We start from the raw sequence: 24,750 nt of genomic DNA, 5'->3' as shown, positions 1-24,750 counted from the left end.
TTCTAAAACAGTAAAACAGGACATGTTGGATACAGGGCATGGATGTTTCCTAACATTTTCTTGAAAGTGAAAAGAAAATCTGCTTTGTTGTTGTCAATGCTGATGGTGCTAATGATGGAAGCTTGAGAGCAAGTGATTCCTGGCTTATCTTATGAACTGGAAGAGCGCATTCTTCTCAAAGCTTTATTTTAATACCATTGAATTCACTTGGCTGTCCAATGTCCTCTTACAATTAGACTTTGAGGGCTTATTTGGACATTCTGACAGGAAAGTGCAGCCATTTAGGAACTGCTTTGGAATAGCTCTGGACTTGGCAAGAACTATTAATATAAAAGAGAACAATTACCTTTTGGCAGGATGAGCACAAAAAATGGGGAACCGTCTACCCAGTCCAGTGAAATCATCTTTGTTATTAAGGAGGTGACAGACAACTCTGATGTCCTTTTGGTCATTTAATGTCTTTGTTTTATTTGTCTCTAACATATCAAGGACAAGGTTGATAGTAAGAAAGGGTAGAGAATTCACAAGAGTTATGATAAGGGTAGGGTTAGTAAAAGGAGCTACGTTCAAATGTGTCTATGCAGATTCTTAATATGTGCCTGCTAAATTAACATTTCTAAGTACGTGCTATGATCCGGGCCTGCTCTGTATCTCACATGTGGCATCTCACATGACCTTCTCTGTAACTCGTGGAGGTAGCGCTCTCCTCTCTCTGCAGTCTTGCTGGCCCAAGTTTCTACTAATGTTAATTTTTGCCAAATTGCACAGTTTGTAGTTAAGTGAATATGATAAAGGAATATAGTTTATTCCTTTCCATAGCTTATTTTATAATATAGTTCATTCCTTTGAATAGTTTATTTTAAAATTATTAGTGGATATATGGAAATGCTTATTTATTATCTTATTTTTCTGGTTATAATATTAATACAGGCACACTGAAAACAAACAATTACAGCAACAAAAGCTCAGTACACAAATGTATGATGAGGATAAAGAATACCCATATAATCCTTTCTCCTAGGGAGTGGTTCATTTAAATATAATTACAGAAAATAATTTGCTATTTTAAGATTAAATTATTGTTATATTTTCTGCATGGGTCTTTGGAATGTGTCAGCATAAAAACATATATGTTTAGTTATTTATTTAGTGTCACAATCATTAAAATGAATATATATTATTTTGAGTTCCATATTTTTCATTTATTTTACGTTTCCACAGTGTCATAATTTTCTTATTATACATCATACTGATGTATATTAGCTTAGATAATTAATAGTTGAACATTTGTTTTTTTTCTTCTATCATAACTATACTATTAAAATAATTATAAATATTAGCTTTTTGAAAACTTGGTAAGAATTTCAAGAAATAAGCAGGTCTATGATTACTGCATTTCTTATTCTATCAGTCTTATTTAGGAATGTCAGTTCCCTCATGTAAATTCATTTATGTGAGATTCCATTATCGAAGCCCTGTGCTAAACACGGGTGGCGTGGCCTGGGGAGAGATGATCCAAATTCACACTTAAGTTTTGCTGCTAGGAGGCTAACGTTGATTGGGGAAAAATAATATATAAAAATATTTATTCATTTATTTGATTAATACAGCCCTAACATTATTTTTTTTTCTAATGGCAAAGTATTTAAATTAGTTTTTTTGCTTGATTGTAATGGACAGACTCAATAAAAGGTTCTATTCTTAGCAGATAACACAAATATATTTATATGGACATCTAGCAAGCAGAAAAACAATTATAGCAAAGGAAAATTTCTGAAAGATAAATGAGGAAAAGAAAAAAAAATCATTACAAGGGTATACCGTCTAGCCACATGAACAGTACTACTAATGTTTTCTTAAAATCCAAGTCTAGTATTTTATGGCTCATTTAAAAATCACAGAAATTTTGTAAAAGTAGATCTCACAGCAGTCCTCTAAAAACTAAGTATGGGCCTGGTGCAGTGGCTCACCCCTGTAATCCCAGCACTTTGGGAGGCCGAGACGGGTGGATCACAAGGTCAGGAGATCAGATCGAGACCATGGTGAAACCTGGTGTCTACTAAAAATACAAAAAAAATTAGTCAGGCGTGGTGGCGGACGCCTGTACTCCCAGCTGCTTAGGAGGCTGAGGCAGGAGAATGGCATGAACCCGGGAGGCGGAACTTGCAGTGAACTGAGATCGCGCCACCGCACTCTAGCCTGGGCGACAGAGCGAGACTCCATCTCGAAAAATAAATAAATAAATAAGTATGAATAAGCCCTGAGTGTCCAGAATGTTCTTCAAGTGTAGTTTTACTTATTTAGGGATTTATTTCTTCTTGTGTTGGGAAAATGGTGAAATAAATTCTAGTGAAATGGTTGTTTTAAACTTAATATTATACTGCATGCTTTGGGACATTTTGTAGATGGTGTATATATTTACTTGAAACCATCCTGGTCCAAATTAGGACAATTTCCAAGTGTTCTGAGCTTAAGAGGTTAATCTATATTGATAATGATGATAAAACTGCTACCTAAGCAAGATTTGGATGGATGGCGTTTAGATTCCTGTCAGAAATTTCATTCTATTCAAAGCTGAAAATCAGAAAAAGTATTGATTTGTGCTCATCTGTGAGTTGAAAGGAGCAATGAGGGGAATAGTCTCCCTAGACTTAATTCTGACTAACAAAGAACTGTTATCTTAACATGACAGTTCCATAAGGAGACAGTACTATTTTCAAAATCTGGGAGGTGAAAGCAAAGGAAGGAAAACTTGCCATTCTCAGTCATATTTCCTAGAATTTAGCTTAAAAAATTAGAGAAAAGTTAGTTATACTTTCAAAATCATACACTCTAAATGAGAATATGACTTGAGAGGAGTGGACAATTCTTAAAAGTGAAAAGAATGAAGCAGGTAAAGAACCTGACACAATTATACCTGTGGACCGTGGACCATGGAAACAGAGATGATAGAGGAGGATGCAGTCAAGGAAGAATACAGAAAAACACAGGCAATATCAGTGAAAGCATATGTCGGGAGGAAGAGAGTTTTGGGGGAAAAAATGTGAAGAGCTTCCCAACAGCACCAGAGTCAAATGAGAGTAGGTATGAGGAGCCTCTTTGGAAGCAAGAAAATTAGGAATTACTGTGTTATCAAAAAATTAATAAAAATGAATTCCTAGTGGAAACTGTGTAATGGGAACTAAGAGAGCAGAACTAACTCATTTCTATTTCACTGCTGTTTTATTCATGAAGGAGAATGAAAGTATAAGATGAAAGGGTTAGGCTAATACAAATGAAAGTTAACTAAAATCCAGTACATTTGAAGAGGTAATAAAACAAAAACTATCCATTGCCACAAAGAGATTGCTGGGTGTCTTCTGTTTTTCAGTGAGTGGTGCAAAAGCCCGCCCTTTACCAACCTGAAAGCAGTGCTTACAAAGCCCCAGTTGAAGCTCTTAATTCTAAATTTACTCATAGAAGGAAGACTGACAGACCTTCACTTCCTCAGAAGAAATGCAGGCCATGTTACTTTCCTAGGTGAATCCTAAAATTACCCCAAGAGAAGGTTTTCAGCAATACTGGCACAATGTTTCCAAAGTAGTTAACCTCCTCTGTAACTTCAGATACACACCATGCACAGTCAATACTTGCTCAACCCTTTGTCAATAGCCTGTCTTAGAGAAGGGTGGATATGGTAGGGGAGTTACCCACATAGAGTTGTTCAGCATAGTTTTTAGCCTAAGAAATGGCAGGTAGTGTTTGAGTTTTCTTTTAAATAGTTGGAACTGAGGTGTAATAGATAGTCTGTATTGAATCATTTTTTTTTTATGTTGGCCATAAAAAAGACTCCTAGGCTGAATCTCTGTCAAGAGGCACCTTCTTTAAAGTTAAATTCTCTTTCCTTATTATGAAAACCAAGAAGTTGACTAGAGCTGGAATAATCCAGAGTTATCCAGGACAGGGAATTTTGAACCCATAACAAGGTGCATTTCTTTTTACAATCATGCCTCCTAATAGTTACTAAAGCCTGACCTAAACCCTAGATCTCAGAAGACAGATGCCCTGGTGCTAAAAATAGATCTTCAGAAAAGAGCATTCTATGTCTTTGGAACTATGTGAAGAATATCTCAGAACTACATTATACACCCTAAAATTGAATAGATTCCAGTTACATGTAGGCTATATTTCTGGCAAAGCAAACACACCAGCTTGAGAGGATACGAAGCTTAGAAATTTACTCAGTCTAGCCATTTTTATACCAGTTAACTTTTCCAATTCGTTACATCTTTGTACCTACATTATCTGCTGTCTTATTCATTGGGAAGTACTCACTGGAAGCCTGAATGCATTAAGAAATTCAGGTTACATCATGCTACTTTTCTATGGATCATCTAATTTATTTAGGGATGATCATCAAAAGGAAAACAGCAACTTTTCATCTTCTTAATGCCATTAAATGGCAATACATTGAATAGAGTGTTCTCCTTGTGTTTCAAGAGACCAACATTGTTATTGATTATTGATTAACCTTGTCCTTTTTACCAAATATATCACTTTTTTGTTGAGCAATCAGTTCTTATTTCAAATAGAATCTAAAGGCACATAGAAATGATCAGAGCAAAAGATACAGAGATGGAATAGCCTTCTGTGATTCTAGAACATCTTTGGAGGCAAGCCACCATTAGACTCCAAGAAACTGCCTTCTCAATTTGACACATTATTACCAGGAAATTTAGATAAGTGAAGAAGCAAGAATTGTAAGCTGAGCTCAGGGAAATCTACATTTAAGTTATTTCACAAATAACTTTTTAAAAATTGACTATTATAAATATCAGAGGAAGTCTCTGGGCATAGTTCTTTGGGTCTCTAATTATTGTATCTTTGTGGTATACATGATCCCACAATCCTTTACTTCCACTTCTTGAGGATGGCAAGTTGATAGCCAGATTACTCCCATTTAGCTTATACTGTTTCGTTTTGTTGGAGAAGGTTGGCAACGCATCTTAGCATGTTTATGTTTCTAAGAAATTCTTAGGAAAGAAACCTATTCACCTTTCTTTATCCTCTCACATACCGAATTTGTTTGCTCACAGAAACCATTTATGGAGTAAATGTCTGAAATGTTCTCTAGAAAACAGGGAAAACAGATGATAGAGATATAAGATTTCTAATGCTCATTAGAGTGTTCATTTTAACACCACTTGAACGAGCTTAGGTAACCATGAGGTCTTGACAGAGTAGATTTTAATTCAACATGGCTTAAAACACTGCTGTGTTATAGCCTACTGCCTTTGAACTTAGGTTTGCATAATTTGATGCAACTTTTCACTGATGTATAGATGAATATTCCCCTGCCACAGCAAATAAGAAGGTATTATCTTCTATGTTGTTGATAAGGTCCTGCTTTCACATTCCAAGGGGTAAATCTAAAATCAGACTAGTTTCTGTCTGCAGCAATCTTTATATTTAAACCAAAGTTATTTTGCATAAGATAGTCTTTAGCATGGAGAATGATAATATGCTTTTTAGAAGTCAATTTATTTAATTTTCTGGGTATTTGTTTTGGTGACCTCTTAATTAATTTTGAAAAAAACTTAATTTTTTCAAAACTTAAGTTTTATGAGAGTCATATTAAGGTCCTGTTGTATTAGAAGACATTTCTGACTTAAAAAAAAAAAGAACAAAGAAATTATTAAGTAGTTAAGCAGGTTTATTTACTAAAGAAGTTCTCAGAGTACTTTATGTGCTTATATGGTTGTGAATCTGAAGACATAATACTTTTCTTGACTAGATCAGTGTTTCTTCCTGCAGGATGAGTGTTCTACAGAGCATAGTTTAGGAAATCTTGGGTAATAGTGTTGATCTCTAATGCTACTTTAAGTGTGGACTGATATTCATTCCGTAAGTTATTATAGATTCAACTTAGAAGTTGCAAGTAATCAGTTGGAATCTTTGATAGCAATTCGACATTGCCAAGACATCCAAGTGGGTGATTAGGAGGTTTGACTTGTTGAATTCTATGGAACAATTCAAGTATTGTCCAGCCTTTGTGGTGATTTGCATGTGGCATGAAATTACAGACTAGTCATGGCCAGTAAGATCACTTAATGGTCTTTAGAAGACTGAAAAAAGAAAAAACAAAACAATTGTTCTTCACCATGGATAGTTTAAGAAGCATTGCTCTGAAGCTCCTTCTGGTTTTTACAAGTCTGTTGATCTCTTACACTTAATATAGATAGTGTCCTTTCTCATTTAAAAGTTTATAATCGATTTAATATTGAAGCATCATATAAAGCATATAAAACACAGTCAGTGGTAGAATTAAGTTTAAATGCAGCAGGATTTTATTTTATTTATTTCTAAGGAAACTTTAGAATCAACTAGTTGTCATTTTAGAATTCTTAACTATTATGTACTTATTTTGTTGTTTGATTAAGTGTGATTTCTGCTCTGAATTAAATTTTCAAAATCCATAGCTATAGCTCGTGTTTCCATCTAGTTGTGAACCTTTTATTATGTGTCATATAAGTCTTAAATATTTTTGTTGTTTTATAGGTTTTTTTTTTTTTTTTTTTTTGAGATGGAGTCTTGCTCTGTCACCCAGGCTGGAGTGCAGTGCTTCAGTCTCAGCTCACTGCAACCTTTGCCTCCCAGGTTCAAGCGATTCTCCTGCCTCAGCCTCCCAACTACCCAAGTAGCTGGGATTACAGGCACTTGCCATCATACCTGGCTAATTTTTTATATTTTTAGTAGAGACGAGGTTTCACCATGTTGGCCAGGCTGGTCTCAAACTCCTGACCTCAAGTGATCTGCCTGCCTTGGCCTCCCAGAGTTCTGGGATTATAGGTGTGAGCCACTGCACCCAGCCAGGTTTCTGCGGTTTTCAAAACTTCGATTGAAAATTTCTCGGGCCGGGCGCGGGGGGTGTCTCAAAGGCCTGTGGAATCCCAGCACTGTTGGGGGAGCGGGGAGATGGTGACGGGATCCACGACGGTCAGGGATCGGAGACCATGTCGCTTGCTAACGACGGTAACCCCCGTCTCTACTAAAAAAGAATATAGCAGAAAAAAAAGAAGAAAAGGTAGTGGGGCGTGCGAGCTGGGTGGCGGGTCGCCTGTAGTCCCTGCTGACGGTCGGGAGGCTGTGAGCAGGAGAATGTCATAAACGGCCTGGAGGGAGCTTGCATGGAGGCTGAGACTCCGGGCCACTGCACTCCAGCGCTGCTGCAGAGATGAGACTCCCGTCTCAAAAAAAAAAAAAATTTTAAAAAAAATTAAAAAAAAGAAAATATTCTCATCAGTCCCCTATATTCTGTAATGTAATTTGTTCTCAATTATCTATGCAAATAAAGTGACCTTAGGTGTGAAATAGACAGTTATATCATGCCATAATCTGTGCTGCCTCCCATCCTTTGGGCTACATAAGTTTTTATGTAGTTAATCAGGGATTTGCATGGAAGGAGATTGCACATAATATGAAATAATTTCTAAAAATGTCTAATTTCTGAATCAAGGACATTCTGCTTATTGTGCTTTGTAAATGACAGACTACATACTATGGGCCAATATAATAGTTTCTGTATAGAAAAGGAAGAAATGATTTAAACACATACACACACACACACACACACACACACACACACACACACACAGCATTTTATCACAAATAAGAAAGGTGGGTCTTCTAATGGAAAAAATTAAAGTTGCATACCATGATGCCTGTATTAGCTAATTATAAAGTCCTAATCATGTCCTCTCTACATACCCAGTTTGCTAAACTGCCAAATAGAGGTATTCCTCCCTTCCCCCACCCCACATCCCATTCACATATACCCCTCACAAGTCTTTAGGAGAATAAAACTGGAACACATATATAACACACTATAAAATAATGTGCTTAAACATCATAGTTGCACCTTCATTTTCTAATAATCCAAAGGTTAATGTGCTCATCTGTATAGTTTGTTGTACTTTCAACGTATGCTTACACAAAAACAGATAAGCTTAATGTCTGAAGTGTCTCGCATTAAACTGGATAGACTTCATGTAATTGGCTTAGTTTTAAATAAACAACAATGATGTTGTGGTGTCCCAAAAGTATGAGTTTATAAGGATATGAATTTAAATTTTGGCTCTTATGTTAATTTCTCCTATAAAGATTTCCAATATGTTAGAACTTTCAGAGCTCCAATTTCCTCATGTATAAAAATGAGAGAAATGGATTAAATTTTATCTAGGGCTCCATCTGTCTTTATCAGATCTTGAGTTAGACATCTACAGAATAATGCTACAGAATAATAAAAAAAATGGACCACAAGATGGCGTTTGTAGCTAATGAGTCCTTTTGCATTAACTATCTGTGTTGCAGTCATTTAAATATTTGCAATAATTACAAGTGCACACTTATCACTTACATTCTTGAGAGATATGTAAAAGTAATTTTAGAAAATAATCTGCAAATCCTGTTATTTTAAGTTATTGGTATTTCTAAAATTATAAATTGGCAAATGATTCTCAGAAGCTGAATTTAGACTTTTCCAAAAATGAAATTTAATGAATAATTTGAGCTATTGCAAAATAATAGAAGTTGCTTTTCTCTGGCAGTATCAACTGTGATTTCCAGATTGATTACATATCAGAATTTGAAAATATGTACCTCCTGAAAGTTTTCATTAGTGTTTCAATTTCAGATTTAGGAGATTAAAAAACAGTTACTAAAATGTTACACATCCTATTGCTGTCATTGTAGGCATAACCTAACGATTTTTATAGATGATAAATAATTTCGTGATGCTATTGACCTAGTAGAGAAATGATTGCCAATTTGAGTTTCAATGTTTTCTCAAATGTAGGTGATATCAGCTGTGTCCAGGATCATTTGAGATGACGTTAAAATACTTAGAAGAAACTCAGTCATATTTCCAATTGGTAGCTTATTGAGAAAGATGTAGTTATCATGGTACTCTCTCTAAAAGGTGCTTTTTGATTAGAGGTGAAAAGTAAAAGCACAACAGCTTTATATGGCTTAATATGGGAATTTCCCGTTTTAAAATAAGAATATGGGAAGGTGTGGCTTTTACATATTCTATAATAATAAGTATCATTATTATTAGGTAAATGTCTAGTTATTTTACTTTATTACCACAGAAATATATAATTATATTTTATTTTGACTTATGTAATAATTTGGATGAAAAATTTTCTAGTTAGCTGTTTCTATCAACAGTGTGGTGTCATTACCTGTGGAGATATCAGCTGTTACATAGGCATCACATGGTGGCTAAGGGCATGAACTTCGGACAAATGACTTCTGACTTTTAGCTGAGTGACCTTAAGGACTTTTTTTTTAAATTTTAGTGAGCCTCAGTATCCTCATCGATGAAGTGCTAAAAATGCTATAGATTTGTTTGGGTGTTAAAATATAAATGTACATGCATATACATATATGTATGTATGGAAAGGAATACGTAAAGGTGAAAGAGAAGTCTTAGAAGCAAAGGTTAACATTCCCAGTGAGTCACTAAAAATAGTTTATAAGATTTTATGCTCATCAGGTATTTCCAGGAGTCTTAACCAGCATATGCCTTAAGCCACTAATTTTACTTGAGCTCAAAATTGCCACCATAGAAAATAGGTTTTAAAGCTGCTAAACAAATGAATGCATGCATGAATGAATGAAAGAAAAGCAGTTAACTCAGTGTCTAATAAGGATTCAGTAAATGTTGGCTACTAGTCGTACAAGCAGCTGTAGTGGTACTGAAAATATTTCTCATATATTTGTGAATCTTATCTTTGGAAATTATAATGACAATTATCTTATAAATACCAAATGCGAGGAGGAGAAGTAAAGTTTTATGTTTGCTGTATTCCACACTGGGTCAAGCAAAGCAGAGCAAGGCATATTTACAAATTATATGTGATTTCATTTGCCAACTTCTTGTCAGCCACGGTTAGCCTCTGGAAATCTTCAGTTTTAGTTCTGGGATGAAACTTAACGGACACACATAGTTCAAACCCTTACTATAAATAGGTAAACAGGCCCAGAGCAATAAAGAAATTTGCCTGAAATCACACTGTAGGACAGAACATCTTCATATCCCACAAGCTTGAGAAAATAGTGATTCTCAAATGTGGAAGCTTCCATTGAAAGCTGTATCTTATCTATAGAAATACCATTATTGTCACCATTTACTCTTTGGAAAACTTGATCACATCTGCTTGTGGGATTACTAGCCGCTTATGAGAACTGAAGAGACATTTACCTCTTCTTATGCAAAATGTCACCACCTTTACTGAAGTATCAAGAGATTTATTTTCAAAACTGAAAGTTAGTTTTGGAATTAAAACTTAATTTTCTACGTATTCTATCTGTGTACTGCATTTGAGGAGGTTTTCAGCCTGTGTGTAGAAACAAAAAGGCTTCGTTTACCTGTTGGGTCTGTTTTCCCCACCTCTGGCTCACCTTCCTGTGGTGGCTCTCCTTGTCTGAGTTCTCTCTTCAAAGAGAATGCACTTGCCTTTGGCTACAACTGCAATCACCTGGGGGAAACGTGTACTGGATTCTCAATTAACGAGGATTTGTGATAAGCTTTTTTTCCGGTCATCCACATCTTGGCTCATTGCATGTATAGCATATTTATCAGCTTATTTTTTTCTGCAGTGAGAAGGAGCTGTTCACCATGGTTTCATATAGAGCACTGGAAAAAAACACAGTACTGCACTATGAGAGTCATTTTTCTTAACTGTAAAATGAAATTACCTGATTTCATCAGAAGATTATTGCATGAAATAAAACCATATGTATGGAAAATGATGACATCTTATTCAAATGGAAGTGGAACTCCTGTTGTTGGTGGTTCTCCCATGATAGTATGAGAATCCAAAGCTAGAATGAGCTAACCAGAACTATTAAATGTCAGGCCAGCAGTGTTGCTGGATAGTTTTTATTACTACTCTGGTTTTGACAGATACTAACTTTCTTCACTCACTGTAATGATTTAAAAGTGGAAAAAATTGTTTGATGACAATGCAAAGCCAAATAAATAGAAACATCTTTTAAAAATATTAACTTATAAGCAAATCTCACAGTAGGTTTTGAGATTTTTTTTGTTGTATTAATGATTCTTTATATCCTCCAGTTATAATCCTGAGCACAGTAAATACTCACTGTAATAAATTACTTAACTATATGGTATAAACAATATATTTATTGAGTTTTTCCTTAGGTTTCATACTCAAGAGCAAAGAAATTTAAGGAGCCTTAGAGGTCATCTTTTTGTTGTTTATAAAGATTTGTGTACAGTAATTTGATATATGTGCAGGATATCAGGTAACACAGGTGAATATTAAACATTGGTGGAAACAGGCAATTACATTTATTTAATTAAAAACCTGCTATCAAGAATCCCAAAGTTATCTGGTAGCGTCAGGAGCTGCATAGTTCAAGGTCAGATCTCAGCTTTGGAGGCCTAGAAAAAAAACCATATTGGTCAGCAACATAAGTGGGGTTCAGGCTTTTAGGGCAAAACTTAATATTTACATGTTTGGAGAGCAATAGAAACCAAGTTATCAGTTGGTTGGTGTTCAAATAGAAAAGTGCAGTTTTCGGATGGCCAGCATCTTAGCATCAGTTGTTCAGTATATTCCTTCTCTATAGAGTCATCTGCATTTACTGAGCACTTACCATATTCCTGGCATGTATTAATTCAGTCTTCTTCAAAGAATAGATATGTTCCTAGAAATATATACAGAATTTCCAAGATACATGAAGGGAATTAATTTTCATACACTCACCTTTTGTAAATACTCTTTCCCAAAATGTGATCAGCCTGATGCCCCTGCAATCAGGGTTTCCTACCTACTTCTCCTTCCAAATCATCCTTCTACTATGTGAAAGAAAGGCGTCTCATTCTCATGACCCAGTGACTTATTAAATGTACCCTGGTGATGGTTCAGGAGATTGACTATCCATTTGTTGATGGGTAAATACTGGCATACAATTGATGAGATTTATAATGTAAACACACTTAGACCATTTGAGCCTCAGCTTTCTCACCTGTAAAATAGGATTCACAGTAGTCATTGTGAGGCTTAAAGAAGGTGATATATAAAGCAATCATTGTAATGCCTGACCAAGTATTCATATCAGTATATGGCAGTTGTTAATGTTATTTCTGTTGCTATCCTATGTCAATTGCTCTATAATGTTCTGTATTTCAAAACACATACTTTTTCTGCTTCTGGTGTGGAAGATAAGGAAATCATGAAATAGCTAATTTGTCTGTCTTATCATGTTTTACTCTCCCTTTTAGTACTTACTTTAGAAATGAAAATATTAGTTCACATCACTAATTAGCATGGACAACTACTGAATATCTTAGATCTTTATTAAACTAGCATAGTTAATGCAAAATATGAAAATGATAAGAGTTTGTTCACTTGAGGACTAACGCCATCTTTGGTGCAATTTGAATCACTTATTAGACAAGAATTCTAAATAGAGCAGGCTGCTTAGAATTTCATTTTGAATTTTACCTAGAGAATGTTCAGAAGTTTATTTAAATGATAGTTTTGCAGTTATTAAAAATACCTAATATCTTCTGAAAGTAGTAATTGCTTTGGGGCTGCCCTGCAGGGGTACCAGATACAAGATTGTGTATAGGTTTGCAGAGAGCAAACCAGAGAGCTCTAGCAGAAAGATGGTTTGCAAAGGAAACTGAGGGCTTTTCTCTAAATGTAAAGTGTGGTGCTATTCCCATCAGCCCTCTCCACCCAGTTAATAGTTTTCTGTTTCGTAAACATTGTGGGTAGATTTTTTAAAGATATACTTCAGCATTTTTGTATTTCCTTCTTTTTTAAACTTGACATTTGGTGAAGGAGATTTGTGAGTGGTTTATGAAACTGAGTTTTTTCTTGATATTGAAAAGCAATAAAATACTGATAATAGCTAATATTTATTGCATATCTGCATATGATGTTAATTGTAGCTTTTTGGAGGTGTTGCTTTTCGGGTTGTGGAACTTCTCCTTTATTCCTAATTTGCTGAGAATTTTTTTTTTTTTTAATAAGGAATGGACATTGGAATTTGATAAATGTTTTTTCTCTATTGAGATAATGTTGCATTTAATGTTGTCATTTGATAAATAATTGGATGTTAATCCAATCTTGCATTCATGGAATAAACTCCGTTTGGTTATGATACATAATTCTTTGTAGAAATTATTACATTTGATTTACCAAAATTTTATTTAGAATTTTCATATCTATGTTTAGGAGGAATAATGGTCTGTAGTTTTCTTTTCTTGGAATATCTTTGGCTCTGGTATTTTGGACAGCATCCCCATGTCTTCAATTTTCTGGAAGAGATTATATGGAATTAGTATGATTTCTTCCTTAAATGTTTGCTATAATTCACTAGTGAAGAATTCTGGGCCTGGAAATTTGTGTATGTGTTTGAAGATATTTAACTACAAATTCAAATTCATTTGGGTTATTGGTTTCTTCTGTGGTGAATTTTGGTAATTTATGTCTTTCAAGGAATTGGTCCATTTCGTCTACATTGTCAAATGTATAGGCATAAAGATCTTCATACTTTTCTTTTTTCCTTTAGTAGAGTCTGAACTAACATTAAACCTTTCATTCCTGACCCTTGGCAGCATGGGTAAAAGTTTAATTTTCTCAAGGATCTAATATCAGTTTCATTGATTTTTATTTTTCTTTTTTCTTTCATTGAGTCCCACTTTGCTCTTTTCTATTTTTTTTTTTTTTTCTCTCTCTCTCTTCTGCATTTAATTGTTCTTTTTTTGGTTTTCAAGGTAGAGACTAAAGTCATTGATTTGAAATCTTTCCTCCTTTCATATGTAGGCATTTAGTGCTAAAAAATCTCTATGTTCTACTTTAATGGCATACCAAAATTGTTGCTGTGTTGTGTTTTCATATTCAGTTCAAAACTCTAATTTCTCCTTTGATTTGTCCTTTGACACTGGAGGCTTTTTATAATTGTCCTGTTTAGATTTCAAATATTTGGTGATTTTAAAGATATCTTTCTGTTACTGATTTCTAGTTTAATTCCATTATGTTCAAAGAACATACTTTATATGACTTGAATCTTTTAAAATTTATCGAGACTTCTTGTATGGCCCAGAATGTGATCTATATTGGTGAATGTTTTATGGGCACGTGAAAGAAAATATGTATTCTGCTTTTGTCCTGTAGATCTCAATTAGGTCAACTTGATTGATAGTGTGGTTCAGATCTTCTTTATGAGTGCTGATTTTCTGTCCACACATTCTGTCGGTTCTTGAGAGGGTATCAAAATAAATTATACTTGTAGATTTGTCTTTCTCTTTGTATTTCTGTCAGTTTTTATGAAACACTTTTATGTGTGTAAACATTTTAAATTATGTCCTCTAGATGTATTGGCCCTTTTATCATTATGAAATGATCATCTTTATCTCTGATAATGATCTTTGCTCTGAAATCTGCATTTCTGATACTAGTGTAGCCATGCTAGCTTTCCTTTTGACATATGTTACAATAAAACATATATATATGTATGTCTATGTGTATATATATACACACACACATATATATACATATATATATATTTTTTTTTTTTTTAATTAAAAGAAGTAAACCCAGGATCTCACTGTGTTGCCCAGGCTTATCTCAAACTCCTGGGCTCAAGTGATCCTCCCACCTCGACCACTGAAACTGCTGGGATTACAGGCATGAACCACCATGCCTGGCCATATATGTATTTTTTAATCCTTTTAATTTTAACTGTATTTGTCCTTATATTTAAAATATTTATAAGAAGTTTAAACAAAGTATAGGTAGGTCTTTTTTTTTAATTCAGTTGGCAATCTGCATCTTTTAATGGTGTGTTTAGCATATAGACATTTGAGTAGATTATTGGTATATTTGAGTCTTTTATCTTGCTGTTTTTTATTTGTCCTATCTGTACATTGTTCCCATTTTCTTCTTTTGCCTTCTTTTGGATTGATAGGCAATTTTACATGATTTCATTTTACATCCCTTTGTGGTGTATTAGATACAACTCTTTTGTATTAGGTATAACTCTATTATTTTAGTGGTTATTTTTAGGTTACTGTATGTATCTTAAATTTGTCATAGTCTACCCTCAGGTAGTATTATACTGCCTATATAAGAACCTACAAATGTGTTTTTTCATTCCCTTCCACCTGGCTTTTATGCTATTTTTGTAATGCATTTTACCTATACATGTATTACAAGCCCTGTAAGATTTTCCTTTTTTTAATTCATTATATTTTAAATACATTTAAATAATAAGAAAAGTATATATCATATGTACTCATGTAGTTACTATGTCATTTATTTATAGATCCATATTTCTATCAGGTCTCTTTTTTTTCTGCCAGATGAGCTTTTTTTTTTTTTTTTTTTTTTGGATATTTCTTATAGTGTGTTCTGATGGTGATAAATTTTGCAGATAATGAATTAAGTGATTTTGCAGTCTGCTTGATGGGATCTTGTACTATTGTAGGCCCTATGAGAATGCTGGATACTGTTTAACCCTTCCCGATGGCTTTTTTCCCCCTGTGTCTCGTAGTCTTCTCACATGCATGCACCAATCAGTACTCTGCTTGGTGTGGCGCATCCTCCGCACATCTCCAGAGCTTTGTCTCTATGCACCACTCTCTTCTCTGTTACTGTGGTCTATGAACTCTAGCTGCATTTTCTCTAACTCTTAGCTCTATCCTTTTAACTCAGTGAGTCAGCCAGGTAATATCTCCCTTCACCATGGCCTGGAAATTCTGTTAAGGCAACAAGCTGCTATATTAGAGGGATGCTAATATAGTTTAGATATTCATCCCTGCCCAAATCTCATGTTGAAATGTCATCAGCAGTGTTGGAGTTGGGGCTGGTGGAAGGTGTTTGGATCATAGTGTTGGATCCCTTGTATATGGCTTGGGCCATCCCCTTGGTGATAAGTGAGCCCTTGCTCTGAGTTCACATGAGATCTGGTTGTTTAAAAGTGTGTAGCACTGCCCCCACCACTCCTGCATTCGCCATGTGGCATGCCTGCTCCCACCTCACCTTCCGCCATGATTGTAAACTTCCTGAGGCCTCCCCAGAATCTGAGCAGATGCTGGCACCAGCTTCCTATACAGCCTGCAGAACTGTGAGGCAATTAAACCTCTTTTCTTTCTAAATTACCCAGTCTCGGGTATTTATTTATAGCAATGCAAGAACAGCCCAATACAGATGCCATAACAAAATTCCAAAGACTAGGTGGCTTAAACAACAGAAATTTGTTTCCTCACAATTCTAGAGGCTAGAAGTCTAAGATCAAGGTGTCAGCAGCCTGTTTTCTTCTAAGGTCCCTCTCCTTGGCTTACAGATGCCCACCTTCCTGCTGTGTCCAGATTTCCTCTTCTTATAAGGACACCAGTCATATTGGATTTGGGCTCACCCATATGACCTTGTTTTACCTTAATTACCTCTTTAAAGGCCTTATCTCCGGATACAGTCACTTTCTTAGGTACTAGAATTAGGGCTTCAGTCCATAACACTGGGGTATCATGGAGCTTACTCTGGTTTTGTTTGTTTGTTTGTTTTTCTCCTCAGGGGCCAGTATCCTTTGTTGCCTGATTTCCAGGGTGTTGAAAACCATTGCTTTATATATATAGTATCTACCTGGTTGATTGATTTAGGCAAAAGAGCCTTTCCAGTCCCTATTACACCCTCTGGGTCAGCAACAGAAGTCTTGAACCTGAGTTCTTGATCACTACGCTATACTTCCTCACACTGACCTTTCACAGACATGCCGAGATTTATGGGGTCTACCTTTTGCTCATCTTTTAGTCTGCATTCAGTGATTACTTCCACAAGGAAACATTAGGACACTCCAATCTTAGATCCTATTACTGTTACTCCCATCATGTCCTGTAACATCACAGATCCTATAGTTGATTATATTTGCTTACTTGGGTTTCATGCTAAATCCTAATTTCTACTGGTTTGTGAGCTGTGCACTAGTACCGTCACAGTGCCTGGCATATAGTAAGAACTCCAAAATATTTGTTGAGTGAAGAGGTTTTTGTATGTCTACCCTCCATGCCCCCCAAATCATGTGTAGTTTGGACAATCATAAATTACTTACAGTCCAAAATTTGAAAAATATACTAAATGTGATGTAGTCATCTTTTATGCCTTTTCATTAGTATAGGCATTTAGATATACTTAAAGATATCTAAATTCTTCTCCTGTACCATCTAAGAGGAGGCCACTCTTACTAGGTGGCTCCTGTAGTAACTACCTGACCCTGATTCCTCTACTCCCCTCCCCTTCCCTCCTCTTCCTATTTTATTTTGTTATTTCTCCATCCCTATGAGAGAGGCTATTATTATTATAAATCTGAGAAACTAGAATATCATCAAGTTAGTAACTTACCGGAGGATAAAAGCAAATCCCAGAATCGATTCATTACAGTTACTGTGCTTCTTGGATTGTACTTGACTTTCAGTACCTTCTAAAGCTATTTAAAGAAAAAGTATCCCTTGAAGTCTTGATACACTTGATTATTCTAATGAGGCCTACATTACCCCAAGTCTGGCCTTCAAAATATATTACAAAATAAATACCTACTATTTAACCCAGTAATTTATTGGGTAAATTTTACCCAGTGTCTTTTTTATTTGACAATTAGATCATTCAATGTTTTGCTGTTCTCTTGTAATTATACAAATCTTTTAGCTTTATTATTAGCTTCCTAAGTTATTGGAACCTATCTCAGAGTTAAATCACAGTATGTATTCTATATGAAAATCTGAATTGACATAGTATTGCCCATATTCTGAATCTTCAGTTTGAAAAAAATGTGTTTATGCATATGCACACACATACACATACACATACATAATTATATGAATACATACTTGTTGAAATGCAACACACTTATAATTTGAGAGCTTTAAACGTTTGAGTTTTTACAGTGTTTGAAAAATCTCTAGTCTGTTATTAGCACTGGTTGTCCGATATGGACACATTAAAGCTGTGAAAGCATTAGAGGCAGAAGAAGTGACATGGAGGTAGTTGATCCAGGTGGACCAGTGTTAATCTGTCTAACTTTGGAGTGTATTATGTAGAAACATACATGTCTATGGCTGTCTATCCACATTTGAAAAAAAAAAAAATACACATAATTTCTTTCCAAATTCGTTATAGCTCAGGCTGAATATACATTAGAGTAGGTATGATTTAGAAGAATCCTAAGTGTGTTCAGACTGTTAAAATTATGCTATACATAAACTTCATACAGATACTTGAGACTGGTCTATTAGGAAGGTCATCCTCAGGCAAAATCAAATAGGCCACATTTATGTTTATGTGTTCTGAACGCCTTCACACCCTTACAATCCTGTGTCATTTCCTGTGGCACATTAATAACTTAAGTCTTTCCACCCATTCCCGACAGACCATCCTAACAGTTGCTAACTTTTTGAGCGTTCACTTTATGTTATGCATTCTGCGTAGAGATTTATACAGATTATATAAATTTAATTCTCACAGTTGTGCTAGTGGTAAGTACTATCATTAACTTAATTTGTAGCTGAAGAAACTCTAATAAAGGTTAATCAACTTTCTCAAATTCACACTTGATGTAATGGGATTCAAATCAGACTGAAGTGTGTTTGTATCATCACTCCTCCTCAGCTCCAACTGGGTCCATCTTTTTCTCTACAATGTGGAGCTCTTATTTTTCTCTTGATATAGTGTAATAGTAGACTATTTCAGCAAACTAATCCTTGCTAATCTTTTTAACCTTTAATATGTTTTCCCCTTACTTCACAGTAGCAGCCCTCATTAAGAATTAAAATATGTAGAAAATGACAAGGATTCTGACAAGATGTTAGGAGAGAAGAATAGAACAGATTGCAATAGGAACAGATGTGTTAGAATTTATTCATCCTTTAACGCTGAAAGTAAACTCTTATTGATTGCCTCATGGTGTGTTTCCATTATTCAGTGCCTTGCTACGTGGGAATCATTCCTTACATCACAGACCAACCTCCACTTGGAAGAAACCTCTGAAGATAAACCTTAATCCCATTGAGGACTTCTGTTTGATCTTTGGGAGACAGCATTTATTAACCAAAGTTATTCTTTCTGGATCTGCCATGTCCCTTATAAAGTGGATGAAAAATGTTTTGTACTATCTGGAAAACCAACAACTTGAAACCTCAGGTATTCCAGGTCACTGACATGAATTTGAAGATATATCTATCTGTATGAATATATATCTATATGTATATAGATATAGAAATACAGAGAGAGATCTGGCTTGGTTTTAATTATGTTCTTAAATTTGTGTGCCAATAATTGCATATAGATTTTTTTTCTTAAATATTTGACTGTGGAACATGCCATTTTAAATATGTTGTAAGGACTAAAAAGTTTGTATGAAGTGACTGGCCTGCAGTGTATTCCTTTCCTCCCTAGTAACTCAAGCCTCTTAACATTCTAAAATGAGTTCAGCCATGTGTTAACAAGTATAACTGCTGCATTCAATTTTTTTATTTCATTGTCCCATTCCTTGATTAACTCAATTCAGTTTTAATATTAGGAATCGAAATAAGCAACCAAAAATTATTTGACATTAATTAAATAGATAACTGTTCAAAAATTGATTTTTTTAAAAGTTAAGTAATTGTTTTCCACAATTAAAAAGTTTCCAAGATTTAAATTATTATTTGAGTTATTAGTTAGAAATCCTTATATAATTATATTCCCACTAGTAGATATATTTGGGCTTTGTAAAATTTTTGCATATTCTTTCAACTCATACCTAGCTTTTATTTGTTAAGATGTACAGTGTTTATCAAGTTTATTTCCCCATTCATTCATTGTCTATCCCATGCAAGGCACAGTTGTAGGTGCTTATGTTCTGTATGATGAAAAAGATACTTTCAGAGCTTACATTCTAGTAATACTGATCATACAGATTTTTTCTATTAATTTTATAACCATATAAAAAAGCTAAATGTGTTGAGTAATTTTTGCTGATTTTTGGAAGTAGATATTTCTCAGGACTGTGAAATTTGAGGTATTTGGTCATGCATGCTGTCTTACACATATGACTTCATATTTTGGGTATTGTCAAGTGTCACAAAACTAGACATTTAAATTGTTTTCACTAAAACAAGAGATTCACTTATACACACACAGCTATAAATATAAAACTAAACATTTTCTTAAATGTTGGCAAATGTAATTTTAAACCATCTGTAATAAAAAGTCTTGCTCCATTTTTTGACATTTGGCTGCTGATAGCTTGTAGGTCCACCCCCTCTCTCTTCCTCTTCTGCCCCACATCTCCTGGACAAGCTGCTTTGAAAGCCCAAGTGCTCCCTCCTTTGGCACTGACTGGAATAAAGTTCAGACACATGCAAGCCCCTCCCTACAGATGGGAATCTACCTGCTAACTGCCATAAAAACCTTAGCTGATCTCCTTTTCCAATTGCCTCAAACCATTTTTGAATCAGTCCGAGAGGCCAGCCTTGCTCTCCCCCGAAAGCCTCATGATGTAAGTGATAAACCTTTTCATATCCTCTTGGTGTGTTTGTGGCATCATGAGTCTTGACATCCAAAACAAACTTTAGGTGGGGAGTCCTTCCTGTTTATCAAAATTGCCCCAGCAGTATTGTTTTGCAAGCTCTTTAAGCCTTCTGAACTTCAGTTTCCCCATCTGGAGGTAATGGAGATAATAGACTCTAACCCACAGGTTGTTAAATGATACGATAAACTTAGAAAACCTGGCAGAGAAATGATAGTTAATCAGATCATTAAGTGATTCAATGGGATAATATGAAATGTGCTTTGTTTTTAAGTGCAATACCTTCCTCCTCCCCCCCGCTTTAGTGCACTGTAAGCCTTTCCTCATTCCTCTCCTTTTCCATCCACATGACTGCTCTCCCAAATACATACCATGCATAGCTGCACAGGTAACCCATGTTAACTAGCATGTACCTTTCCTTACACTTTTCCATTCTCATAATATACTGTACATACTAATACACACATAGCTTTTATCTTTGATCTAAAAATGATATCATACTATACATGCTATTTTGCCTCTTTCCTCACTTAACAATATCTTCTGGAAAACCTTCAAAGTCAAAAATAGCTCTGCTCTTTACATGACTGCACAGTATATCATGAAATGAATCTACAGCAATTTATGCAGCCATTTTCTTGTTTATAGTTATTTACTTTGCTTTCACTTTTTCATCACTTCAAAAAGAATCCCCATCCCTTTTAACTGTCACTGTCTTAGCCCTCAACCCCCATCTCCCAGGGCCTAAGGAATCTTCTTTCTGTCTCTATAGATTTGCCTATTCTGGATATTTCATATTAGTATTATCATATGTGATCTTTTGTGACTGGCTTCCTTCACTTAGATTCATCAATGTAGTATTTCTCAATACTTCGTTATTTTATAGCTAAAATACTCCATTGTGTGGTTATACCACATTTTGTTCATCTATTATGTTTATCCTTTCACTTATGGACATTTAGGTTGTTTCCAACTTTGGCTATTATGAATAATGCTGCTATGAATATTGATGTACAGGATTTTGGGTAGACATATGTTTTCATTTATCTTTGGCCTATACCTGAAAGTGGAATTGTTGGGTTATATTATAACTCTGTTTAGCCATTTGAGGAGCTGCCAGATTGTTTTCCAAAGTGGCTGCACCATTTTACATTCCCTCCAGCAGTGGATAGGGGTACTAATTTCTCCACGTCCTCACCAATGCTTGTTACTCTCTGATTTTTTTTATTATAACTGCCCTAGTGGGTATGAAGTGACATCTCATTGTTTTTCATTTGTATTTCCCTGATGCATATTTTCATGTGCTTAATGGCCATTTATATACGTATTTTTGGACAAATGTCTATTCACATATTTTCCCACTTTTAAATTCAGGTTTTGTGTGCTTTTATTATTGAGTTGTAAGAGTTCTTTATGTATTTAATATACAAATCTCTCAAATTATGATTTTCACTTTCTTGATTATGCCATTTAAAGCGCAGAAGTTTTTCATTTTGATGAAGTCCAAAGTATCTATTTTTTCTTAGGTTGCTCATGCTTTTGGTATCATATTCATTGCTAAGTATGAGGTTAGGAAGATTAATTCCTGTTTTCTTCTGAGAGTTTTAGCGCTTTAGTGCATTTTGATTTGAATTTTGTGTATGGTGCGAAGAAAAGGCCCACTTTTATTCTTTTGCATGTAAGTATCCAGTTGTCCCTGCACTATTTGTTGAGAGACCATGCTTTGTTTCAGGATTCTTATTATTGCACTTGACAAAAGAACAAATCAAACTACTTTTAAAAAAAAATAAAAGGAATTGAACAGTTTATATAATCAAAAAGAAAAGGATATATTTGGGCATGACTGGTCCTGAACAGATGTATTTTTCTTTCTGTCTATTCCCTACTTCTCTTGAATGGTTGGCCTCAATTTCTCTCGTTGCTGCCTTTACATGAAGCTAGTTCTGTGGTTCTCAGCTGGGGCAGTGTGATCCCCAAGTGACAATTAGCAGAGCCTAGAGCTATTTTTTGTTGTCACACTTGGGGAGGAGGGTGCTACTGGTATCGAGTGGATAGAGGTAAGAAGGCACAGTAGAGCTTCCAACTACAAAGAATTTTTTAACCTCAAATGTCATTGCTGAGATTGAGAAGTCCTGGGCTAGATTAATGTCTGCTAGTAGCTCCTGGCTCACAAGTGCCCAGCTTTGCTACTAGGAAGGAGAGAGCTCTTCCCTTCCACCTTCAATTCAGTTAAAACTCTTGAGAGAAGAACTGGCTTAGCATACAGCCAAGCCCCCCTTAGTCCCACCCCCCAGTCTCAGGTCAGTCTTTGTGGCTAGGAGCCAATGTGCCATTATTATCATAGCCAAGGTCAGTTCCTACTTTTACACAAATTACAGTAGGTAGAGAAGTTATGACCAAAGGGAGATGGCAGTTTTCATTCAACCATCTTATGTGTTCACCATCTAAAAGAAGGGGCTGCTTTATCCAGAAGAAAGAAGAGTGCTGGGGAAGATAGAGTAATACATGTCCACACGGTAATTTTAAATGAACATACTTTTTTTATCTGTCTAGAATTATATTAGTTCTATATATAATTAACACTTCTTACGCCTAAGATTTTTCAACAAGCAAGGACTCGTGTAAAAATAGCTCTTCAAAGAATATCTATTTGAGATTACAAGTGTCAATAAACCATTAGTCCAGCATATATAATTATATAGGAAGTCAATCATAATTGTGTTAGCTAAAAAATAGCACAAGACTGTGAAATTAGAGTTGTTAGTGCACTCATCTGTATTAAAAAATCAACCTTTACATTAGAATTGATTGAACAAGGAGTTCAATATGTAAGAAATATTCTTATGTGGAAATACTGAATTAAGATTCCATTGAAACACATGAGTTGTTAGAACTAGAATTAAATTCTGAACATACTGTAAAAAAAAAAAAAGTCATTTTAGCATTTAAAATTCTGAGCTTGTGAGTTAACTATTCTAGGCCCCAATTTCCCATCTGTGGAAAGGGGGAATTAATCTGCCAGATCTACATTGCTGGGAAGTATAAGAATAAATTACGAACAGCTGACTTTGACCACTTACTTTGGATTATAAAAGTTCTGCCTCAGCTTCCCCTTGTTACCTACTAAATCTTCAAAACTCCGAATCCCTTCCTAAGTGAATCCTGAGATAAAGCAAACAACAGTCACATTTACCAAGGCATGTCATAGTAAGATATGTTCAGAATGTCATGCATATGTGTCAGTAGAAATACATATAGATACATATTTAAGCTTATATACATGGTATAAATGTGTTATGTGGTGTGTTTGTATGCATGTGTGGTGTGTGAATGTGTATAGTGATCAGTGGAAAGACGGGAATAAAAATCAATGGAGCAGGAAGCCAACTGCATGCCTGCTGTTACTTATCTCCCGGTCTTCATGTATTACAGTTCGCCCAGGTTTGAAAATGTATTTATGTGCCTGTTCATAAAGTTATTGTGCAATGAGATCCCTTAAAGTGGGACAGCTATTTAAATATGTTTGCCATCACTTTTGCTTGTGTAATTCTTTAAGGCTATAATTACATACGTTCAAAAGAGAAAAATGTGTACTTCTGCAATTCCTGTTTATATTTCTCTTAATGTAAATCGTGAAGATTGAAGAGATTGTTTGTGCTTTTTATCTTAAAACATAACAGGGTAATCTTTTGGTAAGATCAGAAGAACAATGCTTTCCCTTCTTAAGGGGAATCATCCCACAACATGCAATTTAGTAACTAATCAGAGCTGGTTAGAAGTGTTTGATAATTGTGCATCAGAAATTTTCTTTTCCTACTTGAAGCATTATGATAACTGATTTTAAGATTAAATTAGTGTTACTTTTAAGTGGTTTATTTGAACAATCTGAGATTCTAAATTCTTTTGAAGGACCTTGCATTAAAATACTATCCATGCATCCACTTATTCAGTAATTCACTAATTCCACAAATATTCCACTAGTAATAGGTGCCAGACACCATCCTCTGTTTTGCTGTAAACAATTATGGTAAGTAAACATACCCTACTCTCATAAAGCTAAAAGTCTAATGAGACAGACATCATGCAATAAATAATAAATCTCAATTAATGCATGTATTATTTCTTAGGGATGCCTTATAAAAGTATCAAGAACTGGGTGTCTTAAAACAA

General features: G+C 35.0%; 1 protein-coding gene across 1 annotated transcript in view; it reads left to right on the top strand.

Moving 5' to 3' along the window:
• Positions 1-19,431, top strand: part of SNX7 (sorting nexin 7) — a 115,412-nt gene extending 95,981 nt beyond the window's left edge. The window contains exon 9 of the mRNA XM_017853407.1: positions 18,994-19,431. Within this exon, the coding sequence (XP_017708896.1) occupies positions 18,994-19,071 (78 nt within the window). The 3' untranslated portion in view covers positions 19,072-19,431. The remainder of the gene's footprint in view (positions 1-18,993) is intronic.
• Positions 19,432-24,750: the final 5,319 nt, after the last annotated feature.

This window comes from Rhinopithecus bieti, unplaced genomic scaffold, assembly GCF_001698545.2.
Source record: "Rhinopithecus bieti isolate Rb0 unplaced genomic scaffold, ASM169854v2 scaffold_35903, whole genome shotgun sequence".
Classification (NCBI taxonomy): Eukaryota; Metazoa; Chordata; class Mammalia; order Primates; family Cercopithecidae; genus Rhinopithecus; species Rhinopithecus bieti.
This window is presented reverse-complemented; position numbering and strand designations above follow the sequence as displayed.